Raw genomic sequence first — 14,114 nt, 5'->3', positions numbered from 1 at the left:
TGAGATCCCCATCTCTCTCTCTCTCTCTCTCTCTCTATCTATCTATTGATAAAGGGAGAAGATGAGAAACTAGACGTCAGTTTTGTCACAGACAAGCTCTGTGACCTTGGAGAAGTTACCTAGCCACACTGAGCTACAGTTTTCTCATCCGTTGAATGGAGAGAATGCCTATTTTGCAGACTGTTTTGAAAGTCAAAAGAGTTAATGTTTATGAAGGCACTTTCTCAAGTGTAAAGTAGACACACACTGTCCATGAGAGAAGATAATCGTGTAAAAATGACGTCACAGAGACTTTTATTCCTCTTTGAAGACTTTTATCTCATTTGTAAAATGAAGTTGCTAGACTAGATTTCATGGGTATAAAATATGTGTGTGTGCGGGTGTATATAAGTGCATGTAGGCGTAGTTTTCTGATAGCTTACTTGCTCCAGGTGACTTATAAATCCTTTTTCTTACCAAGCCTGTGATAAATCTAACCCTGTTTGAGATTTGAAGACAAATCCCGAAAGAGATTCTTAAGGCCTGCCTCTAAATGAAATTCTGAGTCTTACTGATTTTTTGCTTATTTTTACAGCATAAACCCGCAATAAAAGGAAACATGAGTGGAAATTTCACCTATATCATTGACAAGTTAATTCCAAACACAAACTACTGTGTATCTGTTTATTTCGAGCATAACGATGAGCAGGCAGTCATAAAGTCTCCCTTAAAATGCACCCTCCTTCAGCCTGGCCAGGAATCAGGTATGTTCTGTTTTTTAAATTCATGTTTTGAGTATTCATGCTTTTACTCCGAGGGCAAGCCTATTAAAAGAATCAGAAATTCATGGAGCACTAAAGGTCTTTCTTCCAATAATGGCACCTCCCAGAGGTGTTTTCTGTTGATTCGTGTGTACGATCTGGTAGAGTCACTTTTATGTTGTCATACCAAAAGACAACCAGATACTACTCGATGAGATCAGAAATCTTGAAATGGAAATGCTTTTATTTCAGGGAGTCAGGAGTAAATTCAGCACTGTGTGCCCTTAGTGTGGCCGTTGCTGAAGCCAAATGCCAGAAGAGGTGGAGCTGCTTGAGACAGTGGCATATAGTGGCATTAAGGGGTGAAAAGGTGGAAGCAGTGAGGTTGGGTGCAGTTCATAGATGTGATCTGGCATCAGCTGTAGCTCATAGATGAAAGGGACCCTTGCCAGGGTGTATGAGAAAATCACTAATGAAGGCTGAACACCTTTCTGTTACACAGACATCAGAACAGTAAACAGTGTGATCCCAAACCTTCCTCCCCTTGGGAGTGAGAGCAATCAAATCTCGGAACTCCCTGCTGATTGTTTTCTCAGGAAGTAGCCAAGTCTCCACCTATTTTACCAAAAGTGAGAAGCTATGCAAGTCTTCCTCAAGGAAGCCCTTCTAAATGTCCCAACCCCAATGTTCGGGGAAAGGGATCCCAATCCATACCCCAAGAGAGGGTTCTTGGATCTTGCACAAGAAAGAATTCAGGGCGAGTCCATAAAGTGAAAGCAAGTTTATTAGGGAAGTAAAGGAATAAAGAATGGCTACTCCATAGACAGAGCAGCCCCAAGGGCCGCTGGCTGCCCATGTTTATGATTATTTCTTGATGATATGCTAAACAAGGGGTAGATTATTCATGCCTCTCCCTTTTAGACCATGTAGGGGAACTTCCGGACATTGTCGTGGCATTTGTAAACTCATGGTGCTGGTGAGAGTGCAGCAGTGAGGACGACCATCTTGGTTTTGGTGGGTTCTGGCCGGCTTTACTGCAGTCTGTTTTATCAGCAAGGTCTTTACGACCTGTATCTTGTGCCGACCTCCTATCTCATCCTGTAAGTTACAGTGCCTTAACTGTCTGGGAATGCAGCCCAATGGGTCCCAGCCTCATTTTACCCAGCTTCGATTCAAGATGGAGTTGCTCTGGCTCAAATGCCTCTGACACCAATGGAAGTATCTTTCATGTTCTGATTTACCAGAATAAAAATAAGGTAGGATCTATAAAGAAATTACTTTAGTTGTAAACCAAAATAAAATTCTAAGCCCTCCAACCAACCGAATGGACCCCTCCTCTTGGACAAGGGCCAAATAAAGTAAAGTAAATGAAACATCAGTTCAGGTCATGATGGGAATGACTGGTCCAGACATGCCTCACTATACCTTCCTACCTTTGGAATTCAGGCACAGCTGGCCAGCACTAATGTTAAAACAGAAACCTTAAGACAAAAAGATGCTTTGTAGCACTAATGCCAACATGATGGGTAGCAGGCCCTAAAAGAAATCAAAGTATTTTACCCCAAAATACATTTATTTGACATATTTAAAATAGCCCTGCAAAGCTGTCTCTTGCAGGGAAAATCTGCTTTCTATAAAGAACCCCCTTCCCAGTCCAGGTCTTCTTCCTGATCCAAGAGAGAATTCACTAAGAGTCTGGTACTTTTTTAAGTCCGGTAAGAAACATTTACAATCTATTCTGTCTGAAGCCTGCTACCAGAGGCTTCATCTGCATCATAGGAACCGTGGCCTCCACAACCCTTTGTCTTAATCCAGATGCTTCCTTTTATTAATTCCAAGTCTTTAATCAGGAAATCTTTGAATCTATCTATGACCTGGAAGCCCCCTCTTCGAGTTGTCCCACCTTTCCTGATTGAACCAGTGTACGTCTTACATGCATTGACTGATGCCTTGTGTCTCCCTAAAATGTATAAAACCAAGCTGCACCCTGACCAAGGGTTCTCAGGATCTCCTGGGGCTGTGTCATGGGCCATTGGTCACTCGTATTTGGCTCAGACTAAATATCTTCCAGTATGTTACTGACTTTGGCTCTTTTCATTGACAAAGTGATATGGTCATTTGTGAATGAAGTGAGCTACGGAACGTTGCCTAGCACATAACAGTGCTGTGTGTTGGCTTCACTACAGGGCAGTATGATTTGATTCTCTAGTGTTCCTCAAGACCAGATGATGCATAGACTGGTTCTAAAGGAAAGAACATCTCAGACACCTTTAGCTTAAGTTATTTTTATGTCAACAAAATACAGGCAAACCTAAAACTACATATAGATTCTATCTGACTATAGCTCTTTCAGAAATATAAATGGAAAATAAATGTGCATATCCTTGTTCTAACACCAGCTATCTGACACTAACTAGTTGTCCAGTGATTCGGTTCATTTCTGACACTACCCGAGGTTAGCACAGACCCCACAGGTGAAAGGCTTAGTCCCACAAAACTGCCTGCCCCCACTTCAGACGCCAGCCACAAGTCCTGGGTGACAAGGTTACCTGCACTTCCATCTGACTTGGCTACAAATTCAGGAGTTCCCATGACCTCCCTTTAGGTTTGATACTTTGCTAAAATGACTCACAGAACTCGGGAAAGTGTTATGATTACCACTTTATTATAAAAGAATTGAGGGACAGCCATTGAAGAGGTGCACAGGACAAGGTCTGGAAGGGTCCCGAGTGCAGGAGCTTCTGTTCCTGGGGAGTCAGGGTGTACCACTCTCTCTGTGCATCCATATGTTCATGAATTTGGGGGCTCCCCAACCCTTGGTGTTCACAGTTTGTATTGGGTTTCATTATGTAGGTGTGATTGATTAAATTACTGGCTGCAGGATTGATCTCAGTCTCCAGCCCACTCCCCTCCTTGGATAGAGGTCAAATGGGGGAGCTGGCAGTTCCAACCGTCTGATCATATGTGGTTAGTTTTCCTAGGGACCAGCCCTCATCCTGAAGCTGTGCACACCCTGCCCCGTCGCCTGACAAGCATAAACTCATATATGGCTCCTAAAAGGGGCTTGTGAACAAAAGACACTCCTGTCGTTCAGGAAATTCCACAGATTTTTGAAGCTCTGCTCCAGGAGCTAGGGACAAAGACTGGATATATATGTATGTTTTATTATATCATTGATCTTACATAAAAACAAAACTCCTATAGACAATAAAAACTGAAATTAGTGACCTGGTAGACAGATGGTGTCTACCATTTAAACTCAGTCCCCAGTTCCAAGGTGAATGTGTTGCTGACTGAGAAGGCACAAGCTCCTTGGAGACTGATGAACTCTGTGATGACTCACTTTCTCCCGACTCTTTTCGATTTCACCTACCGAGGTGAAATGTAACAACATCCTCTCGGGTTATTCCATTTTTACTTGGTGTGAACACGTCATGCTGCACATCAAGTCAGCCCTCATTCTTTGATTATTACCCAAGACAGGTCAAATACCACACTCTCTAATTATCCAAATACTGTACCTGATGTCAAATTCTTGTTTGAAACTCAGGAAGCAAACAGGTTCAGGTAACGTGACCTCTGTCACTGTCTGCTTGCCATCTGACCTACTCTCAACTAGCCAAACTCAGACACCAGACAGGTTTGGATGGTGAGGGGTCTTGGAAGTATAGCCTGAGACCAGCATTAACATAGGCTCAGCAGTAAGCACTGCCATCCTAGGGCAGACTGATATGGGGGAATTTTAGCCCAGAGATCTGGATAAACACCTTCCCCTTGTCAAGCCCTAAAATTCATTGTGTGGCTCTTTTATTAATATTAAGGCCCTAAGGAAAAGCTCTATTCATTCATTTGACAAATGTTTATTGGGGGCCTCTTATGAGCCAGATTCTTTTCTGGATATTGAGGATTTAGCAGTGAAGAAAACAGATAAAAACGTCTCACCTTGTGGAGCTTACATTGCATTAGGAGACAGAACAAGATCAGCATGTAAAATAGATCGTATGTTAAGTAAGTACCATGGAAAAAAATTATGCAGGAAAGGAGGTGAGGGGGATGTCAGGTGGAGGAGAGTGGGTTGCTATTTTTAATAGGACAGTGTCTTGATTTGCATTTGCTAGAAGCAGAACCTGGGATGTGAATTCATTTTCAAGTGTGATTTATTGGTGGGGGCATCTTAGGAGAAGGGGAAAGAGGGAACAGGTAGGGATGGAGAGAGAGAATTAAGCAAGCATGTGGCTCTCAGCTAAGCCTGATCCCAAGGGGTTCTCTGAAGCATGAACCATGTCTTCAAGTCAGCAGCCAGTCAGTTACTGGTGGTGATCTATGGCATGGCCTCCAGATGAGGCAGCCCCCTTTTGGGCAAGGGCAGTTCCTTATGTGTCCAGAGTTGGTTCCTGCCAGTGAGTTCGTGGTCTTGCTGACTTCAAGAATGGAGCCACGAACCTTTGTGGTGAGTGTTACAGCTCTTAAAGATGGCACAGACCCAAAGAGTGAGCAGTAGCATGGTTTATTGTAAAGAGCAAAAAGACAAAGCTTTCACAGCTTGGAAAGGGACCTGAGGGGGCTGCCACTGCTGGCTGGACATGGCCAGCTTTTATTCCCTTATTGTCCCTTCCCATGTTCGTTTCTGTCCTATCAGAGTGCCCTTTTTTCAGTCCTCCCTGTGATTGGCTACTTTTAGGATCCTGACGAGTGGTGCATTTTACAGAGCACTGATTGGTGTATTTTACAGAGTGCTGATTGGTGCATTTTACAGAGCGCTGATTGGTGTGTTATACAGAGCGCTGATTGGTGCATTTTACAATCCTCTTGTGAGACAAAAATGTTCCTGATTGGTGCATTTTACAGTCCTCTTGCAAGACAGGAAAGTTCCCCAAGTCCCTACTCCACCTAGGAAGTCCAGTTGGCCTCACCTGTCACTTAGAGAAGGATCAGCTCTGAGATATATCAACATACATGTGCAGCAGCAGTAGTGGGTGTGCACTGACTGGAAAAGGGGACATGGGCCGGCCACCCACAGCATCCACCACAGATGGCCTGAGAGGACGTTCCTGAGAAGGTAGCGTTTGAGTAAAGACCCAAGGGAGATGTGGTAAGCAGAATAATGGCCCCCAAAGATGTCTAGTCTACATCCTAATCCCAGATATGTGAACAGACTAACCTCTATGCCAAAGGGGCTTGTGGGTGTGATGAAATTGAAGATCTTGGCCAGGCACAGTGGCTCATGCCTGTAATCCTAGCACTTTGGGAGGCCGAGCCAGGCGAATCACCTGAGGTCAGGCGTTCGAGTTCAGCTTAGCCAACGTGGTAAAACCCCATCTCCACTAAAAATACAAAAGTTAGTGAGGCATGGTGACATGCGCCTGTAGTCCCAGCTACTTGGGAGGCTGAGGCAGGAGAATCACTTGAACCCGGGAGGCGGAGGTTGCAGTGAGCCAAGATGGTGCCACTGTACTCCAGCCTGGGCTACAGAGCAAGACTCTGTCTCAAAAAAAAGAGAAGCAGGAGACTCAGAGGCAGAGAAGGAGCTCTGACAGCAGCAGCAGAGGTCAGAGAGTGAGGATGAAAGAGGGGGCCATGAGCAAAGGAGTGCAAGTGGCCTCTAGAAGCTGGGAAAGGCAAAGAAATGGGTTTTCCCCTAGAGCCTCCAGAAGGAGTGCAGTCCTGCCAACACCTTGATATTTTTTATCCCAGTGAAACCCATTTTGGATTTCTGACCTCCAGAACTATTAATATATTTGTATCATTTTATGACATGGACTTTGTCATCATTTGTTACAGTGGTAATGGGAAAGAAACACAGGGTGAGAGAGTGAGTCATGCAGACATATCAGGGGAGGGAGTTCCATACGCGGGGTTCAGCAAGTGCCAAGTCCCCGAGGCAGGATATGCCTGGCACAGCACGGCATATGCTGTGAACAAGGGAAGAATAGTAATAGTTCGGGTCAGAGAGGATGGAGGAGCCTGAATGATGTAGAACTTAGAAGCCGTTGCAAGAGATGGGGGCCCTCAGAAGGTTGTGAGCAGGTTGCTCCCCGGGATCTGACTTAGGATGTAAAGGGAACATCCACATGCCTTGAAGTAGGAACCAGGTGACCCCTGGGCTGATTACTGCAGTCACCCAGGGGAGGGGCAGTCTTGCTTGTTCCAGAGAGGTAAGTATGGGAGGAACTATAAGAGACTGATATTAGTCATCACCCATCTTTTCACAAAGTTCTTTCTCTTTTCCATTAAAGATCATAGTGATCCATTAAAGATCATAGTGATCAGATCAGAACATAGTGATCATAGTGATCAGAACTGAGCCAACCCCGTTGCTCAGTTCAGCCCTCTGCTTGTGAGGTTTCTTATTTTTTGTTTAAAATATCTCCACAATGAATCCAGAGACAGACAGGTTAGTCCAAGGTCAAATTTTTAAGACACGACCTGGTCTCTCCTTCCCAAGATGGGTTGATCTGGCCCATCTTTCATGAAGAAGATAGTTAACAGCAGTAACACCCAATCACAGCTTCTCCTTTCTGAGTAGGAACATTGACTGGATTCATCTCTTTTCAAATATGAATATTTTAAAATAGCATGCATGTATAATTGTCATGACCATAAGTGAGATTTGTATGTTTTAGATTATCATCAAGCTGAAAACAAACAAAAATTCTAAGTCTTCCTGAAGAATTCTCAGACTCATGAGAATACCCCAAATTGAGGAATATTATTCTAGCATATTAACTACAATTTACACAATTTGGTTTGGAGGATGTCCTATTAGATAGATGACATAGAGTTCTTTGTAGCTGTTACATGCAAGTTGGATGGGTACGTGAGTCACAATCTCTGTATTACGCCATTCCTTCACCAATGAAATCATTTTGGTTTACATTACCCCTTTCAAGAATGTAAACTCTATACATGTCAGAATTTTGTATCGTAAAGGTGTGCCTCTGTGGCTAGATCTGATTCTGGAACTGTCATTGATATGACAATCCTTCACACTCTCTTGATTGGGGTGAGAGTGGATTCTTGAACCCTGTGCTATCCAGCAGTGCAAGGGTTTACTGAACATCTTTTTATTCATTCCTTAACCTTCTAAAAGACTTAGAGTACATAATGCATTTTGATTTCCTTTTTTCTCCCCTCTATCTATTTTTGCCTGAGGCTATAGTTCCAGGATTGATACTAATGAAGACCTTTCTGGAAGTGCAAGAGAGCCTCAGTCATTTAACTACTGATTTCTCAGTCTGGTCGCACTTCAGCAAAATAACTATGGTCAGTCAGAAAGTTGAAATTTTCCCAAAGGAATCTTGATGAGAAACTAAGGGGAACTGTTAATAGAGCAAGGCGGGTTCTGCAGAGCCCTGATTTGGGGCCCTGGCATGGCTAAAGTCCAGCCTCAGAATGACCCAGTTGGTTGTTTTCAAGCAAACTTTGCTTATCCACTTCTTCCTGCCCGCAGCGCATGCTAACCAGTGTGGCTACCGAACGTTTGAGATGTGTCTCACGTGACTGAGAGACCGAGCTCTTAATTCGATTTAATTTTGATCATTTAAATTCAGCCAACTGCAGCCAGTGGCTACTCCACTGGACAGTGCAGTTACAGAACAGAAACTGAAGGAAATTTTACTTTTAAAAGCTAAGTCTGTGTTACTGTTTAAAAAATGCACGCTTAGATTATTCTCCAGTCTTTGGTATTTCTCCATATAAAACTATTTTTTCAAACCTTTGGTTTCTTGATCACCTTGTAACACCAGACCAATGTACATTTATTTCCATCTGCAATTGTTTATTGCATTTTTTTGAATTAAAGTCATTTAATTTTTCATCAACAGAATCAGCAGAATCTGCCAAAGTAGGAGGAATAATTACTGTGTTTTTGATAGCGTTGGTCTTGATAAGCACCATAGTGACACTGAAATGGATTGGTTATATATGCTTAAGAAACAGCCTCCCCAAAGTCTTGGTAGGTTGTTTGTTTGTTTGTTTGTTTGTTTTTCTACCTTTGTTTTTTATTTTAACTTAAGAATTTGTATTTATATAAATATTTTCACAGAAGAAAATCTCATTTTCTATAAAAACCAAAATGCTTTCTCACTCTGAGTTCTTTTCCATCCCTATAAATATATATTTTGCAGTTGTAAGTGTATCTGTGCATTTTATGTTTTCTTTCTTTCTTCCTTTCTTTTTGAGACAAAGTCTCACTCTGTCACCCAGGCTGGAGTACCGTGGCGTGGTCTCAGCTCACTGTAACTGCCTCCCAGGCTCAAGCAATTCTCATGCCTCAGCCTTTCAAGTAGCTGGGACTACAGGCATGCACTACCATACCTGGCTAATTTTTGCATTTTTAGTAGAGACAGGGTTTTGCTATGTTGGCCAGGCTGATCTTGAACTCCTGACTTCAAGTGATCCACCCGCCTTGGCCTCCCAAAGTTTTGGGATTACAGGTGTGAGCCACTGTGCCCAGCAATGTTTTTTTGTTTGTGTGTTTTTTTTTGTTTTATACTTCATCACCTATAATTTATAATGACCAGGTAGAATTTCATTATTATTAACATACCATTTTTCATTTAACCATTTCTCAGCTATAGGGCATTTGGATTTCTTTTTCTTTCCCTTTTCTTTTTTTCTTTGGTCATGATGAATAGTACAATAAACATTTTTATATGGATCGTCTTTTTATTTTGGATTATGTCAGTGGAGCATATACACAAAGTGGATTTATCCTATGAAAAGATTTAAAAAGGGCTGGGCATGGTGGCTCACGCCTGTAATCTCAGCACTTTGGGAGGCCGAGGCAGGCGGATCACTTGAGCCCAGGAGTTCGAGACCAGCCTGGGCAATATAGGGAAACCTCTTCTTAGAGAAAATAAAAATAAATTAGCCAGGCGTGATGGCACATGCCTGTGGTCTCAGCTACTCAGGAGGATGTGGTGAGAGGATTGCTTGAGCCCAGGAGGTGGAGGCTGCAGTGAACTGTGATCACACCACTGCACTCCAGCCTCACTGACAGAGTGAGACCCTAGTTCTAAAAATATATAAATAACTTAAAAATATAAAGAAGCAGCCAAAGGAGAGGAAGTTAAGAGGAGTCAGTCAGAGCAAAGTCTCTGAGGCCAGCAGCCTGCCTGGTTTGAAAGGCAGCTGCTCCCACTCACTAGTCATGAACCTTGAGCAAGTTTCCTAACCTCTGTGCCTCATTTTCTCATCTATAAAGTGGGCATAAGAATAGTAAGCCTGGCCAGGCGCAGTGACTCATGCCTATAAACCCAGCACTTTGGGAGGCCGAGGCAGGTAGATCACGAGGTTGGGAGTTCAAGACCAGCCTGGCCAACATGGTGAAACCCCGTCTCTACTAAAAATACAAAAATTAGCCGGGCATAGTGGTGGGCGCCTCTAATCCCATCTACTCAGGAGGCTGAGGCAGAGAATTGCTTGAACCTGGGAGGTGGTAGTTGCAGTGAGCTGAGATCGTGCCATTGCACTCCAGCCTGGGCAACACAGCGAGACTCCGTCTCAAAAAAAAAAAAAAAAAAAAGGTAAGTCTACTTCATACAGCAATTGCGAGGGAAAGGTAAATTATATATAAAGCACCAAGAGTCATGCCCAGCAAATGGTGTAACTGTTAGCTGTTATTATTGCTGTTATCATCATCGTCATCTGCATCATCGTTCAGTCAATCTCATTAAGTTTATTTTTTATTTTTTTAGAGGCAAAGTCTTGCTAAGGGCTGGAGTGCAGTGGCTATTCACAGGCGCGATCATAATGCACTACAGTCTGAAACTCCTGAGCTCAAACAGTTGTTCTGCCTAAGCTTCCCCAGTAGCTGGAATTACAAGCGTGCATCCCTGAGCCTCAGTGATTAAGTTTTATTATGTAAAAAATAAAGAGCAAACAGTCATAGCTGATACGGACTCTCTCTTTTTTTTTCTTTTTTTAAGAATTTTCATAACTTTTTAGCCTGCCCATTTCCTAACCTGCCACCGTTGGAAGCCATGGATATAGTGGAGGTCATTTACATCAACAGAAAGAAGAAAGTGTGGGATTATAATTATGATGATGAAAGTGACAGTGATACTGAGGCAGCACCCAGGATGAGTGGCGGTGGCTATACAATGCATGGACTGACTGTGAGGCCTCTGGGTCAGACCTCTGCCACCTCTACAGAATCCCAGTTTACAGACCCAGACTCCGAGGAGGAGCCTGACCTGCCTGAGGTTGATGTGGAGCTCCCCACGATGCCAAAGTGCAGCCCTCAGCGGTTGGAGCTCTTGAGTGCGCCCTGTGAGAGGAGAGAGAGTCCGCTCCAGGACCCCTTTCCCGAAGAGGACTACAGCTCCACTGAGGGGTCTGGGGGCAGAATTACCTTCAATGTGGATTTAAACTCTGTATTTTTGAGGGTTCTTGATGACGAGGACAGTGACGACTTAGAAGAAGCCCCTGTGATGGTATCATCTCATCCGGAAGAGATGGTTGACCCAGAAGATCCTGACAATGTGCAGTCAAGGCATTTGCTGGCCAGTGGGGAAGGGACACAGCCAACCTTTCCCAGCCCCTCTTCAGAGGGCCTGCAGTCTGAAGATGCTCCATCTGATCAAAGTGAGACTTCTGAGTCAGATGTTGACTTTGGGGATGGTTATATAATGAGATGACTCCAAAACTATTGAATGAACTTGGACAGACAAGCACCTATAGGGTTCTGTCTCCCTGCACCCTAACTTGCTGCCTTATCGTCTGCAAGTGTTCTCCAAGGGAAGAGGTAGGGAACCGTAGGGTACTCCATTCTTCCAGGTGGCATCACCTATGCAGATTCCCAGTATGGGGACCATAGTATCATTGAGTGCATTGTTTACATATTCAAAGTGATGGACTTTGAAGGAAGCACGTGTGCACCTTCCCTTTACACTAATGCACTTAAGATGTTTCTGCATCATGTTTACCAGGGAGCAGGGTTCTCTGTGGTTTCAGAGGTGGTCCAGGACCCTATGATATTTCTTTTCGTTTCTCTTTTTTTTTTTTTTTTTGAGACAGAGTCTCATTCTGTCACCCAAGCTGGAGCGCAATGGCGTGATCTCGGCTCACTGCAACGTCTGCCTCCCGGGTTCAAGTGATTCTCCTGCCTCAGCCTCCCTCGCGAGTAGCTGGAACTACAGGCACCCACCACCACGCCTGGCAAATTACTGTATTTTTAGTAGAGATGGGATTTCACCATGTTGGCCAGGCTGATCTCTAACTCCTGACCTCAAGTAATCCACCCTCCTCAGCCTCAAAAAGTGCTGGGATTACAGGGGTGAGCCGCTGCGCCCAGCTGGACCTGTGATATTTCTGGGAAGTAAACTGGGCCAGGGTGGGAGCAGCGAAAGAAAAGGAAAATAGTAGCAAGAGCTGCCAAGCAGGCAGGAAAGGAGGAGGAGAGCCAGGTGAGCCCCTGGAGAGAAGGGGGGCCCTGCACAAGGAAACAGGGAAGAGCCATCGAAGTTTCAGTCAGTGAGCCGTGGGCATCTCGCCTATGTCACATCCTGTCTCCTGCACTTGGAATTCCACCTTGTCCAGCCCTCCCCAGTTAAAGTGGGGAAAACAGACTCTAGGATCAGGCACATGACTAATACAGAAAGGAAACATGGTGTCGGGGAGAGGGATAAAAACCTGAGTGCCATATTTTAAGGTTAAAAAAAAGAGCAAAGGTGCTTCAGGGTCTTCAGGAGAAGACCTTGAACCTTCAAACCTTTCTCTTAGGCCCCTTCAAAAGGGGAAAACTAACAATTATACAAGTCATAGTTCAAGGACTTTAACCAGATTATTTATATGATTGTGCAAAAGAATAGGACTGTGAGGAGGGAACACCTTATTTAATACATAGAAGTTTCAGAGACCCTATTTGACAATTTTCAGAGTGCTCTCTGTGCTGATTCCGAATCGAGTGTGTCAGCTGTGATTACAGTTCCTGTGAATCTAGGGCAGGTTAGGGGGGTGCAGATGGGGGAAGGGAAGCCTGACTGGGAGCAATCTACCTGTAATCCCAGCACTTTGGGAGGCCTAAGCAGGCGTATTGCTTGAGACCAGGAATTCGAGACCAGCCTGAGCAACATGGCAAATCTGTCTCTACAGAACAAAATTACAAAAATTAACTGGGCGTAGTAGCATGTGCCTGTTGTCCCAGCTACTTGGGAGGCTGAGGAGGGAGAATGGCTTGAGCCCAGGATGTAGAGGTTGCAGTGAGCCAAGATCGCGCCACTGCACTCCAGCCTGGGTGGCAGAGCCAGACCCTGTCATTAAAAAGGGGGTTGGGGGGAAAGGTTCTGGAATGTCATGTGGCAACCAGTTTAAGGACTGGGACTCAAGGATCCACCTCCCACAGTTGCCCTGTGTGACCCTAGGCATTTGACTTAGACTCTCTGAGCCTCAGGTTTTTTGTTTCTGAAACAAAAGGATTGGACTAGGTAATCTCCAGGATCCTATGAACCCAGGAGAAAGATGAGAAAATGTACAAGAATAAACACTCAGGTGGAAATGCTGCAACCCTGAGAAACTCCCAGGTTGAATGAAAGGCACAGGACCCTCTTATCCCTCACCCCTCCCCACCCCCCTAGAGCCGGTTTCTCAAACCTTTCTCTTAGGCCCCTTCAAAAGGGGAAAACTAAAAATTATACAAGTCATAGTTCAAGAACTTTAACTAGATTATTTATATGATTGCGCAAAAGGATAGGACTGTGAGGAGGGAACACCTTATTTAATCTAATGAAATTCCATAGGAAAGAGACCTTTTGTATGTGTAATCAATTTCTCTGCCTTCTCAATGCATCTGTCATATTCTGAAAGATTTCCGGGTTGATCTTTTGGGATAAGTTCTATGGCTGTTTGTGAGTGTGTGTGTGTGTGTGTGTGTGTGTATTTTTAATTTTGTATAATGGTTGGAGGTTGGTAAAAAGTAATACAACAATACTTTTTAATACAAACTTGGTGTGGTCTTGAGTTGTTTTCCATTGGAGAGTGTATGTGTGCCACAGATTGGTGCACCTGCTGGCATCTCTAGGATTGCACCAACTCCCTCTAGCTCTTCCTGGTGGCCTGCAGGGGCCTAGGGCACATTCACTGCCCTTCGCTTGACTTTACGTGGTGTCCTAGCGTCAGACATCAGGCGATGCTGTCGATTACCCAAGACATTGGACAGCTCTGGATTTTCCCATCTCACCACTCATCAAGTTAAAAAGAGGAAATTAACGTTTTCTCAGTAGTCCCTGAAAGAAACTAGTTATTTGCGTAAAAATGACTGGGCTTTGTGGTGTTTATCCCTGGAGAGGAGAAGGGTAAAGAAGACCCTCAAACTGGATTTGCTGATGGAATGCTTTTAACTCACCTATGCGGAGAGAGGACTTTAAGAGAGGG

General features: G+C 44.1%; 1 protein-coding gene across 8 annotated transcripts in view; it reads left to right on the top strand.

Annotated features, from left to right (window-relative positions):
* IFNAR2 (interferon alpha and beta receptor subunit 2) overlaps positions 1–13,684 on the top strand; it is a 35,588-nt gene extending 21,904 nt beyond the window's left edge. For 3 of the 8 annotated variants that reach the window (XM_007964647.3, XM_037990602.2, XM_007964643.3), the window contains 3 exons: positions 575–743; positions 8,564–8,694; positions 10,670–13,684. In XM_007964647.3, the coding sequence (XP_007962838.1) occupies positions 575–743; positions 8,564–8,694; positions 10,670–11,380 (1,011 nt within the window). In that variant the 3' untranslated portion in view covers positions 11,381–13,684. Of the gene's footprint in view, positions 1–574; positions 744–8,563; positions 8,695–10,438; positions 10,637–10,669 lie in introns of those variants that run through there. The other 5 variants (XM_007964662.3, XM_037990603.2, XM_073009707.1 and 2 more) reach the window with 3 other exon arrangements.
* Positions 13,685–14,114: the final 430 nt, after the last annotated feature.

This window comes from Chlorocebus sabaeus, chromosome 2 (genome assembly GCF_047675955.1).
Source record: "Chlorocebus sabaeus isolate Y175 chromosome 2, mChlSab1.0.hap1, whole genome shotgun sequence".
Classification (NCBI taxonomy): domain Eukaryota; kingdom Metazoa; phylum Chordata; class Mammalia; order Primates; family Cercopithecidae; genus Chlorocebus; species Chlorocebus sabaeus.
Note: the sequence above shows the minus strand (reverse complement) of the source record. Positions and strands in the feature narration are given on the sequence as shown.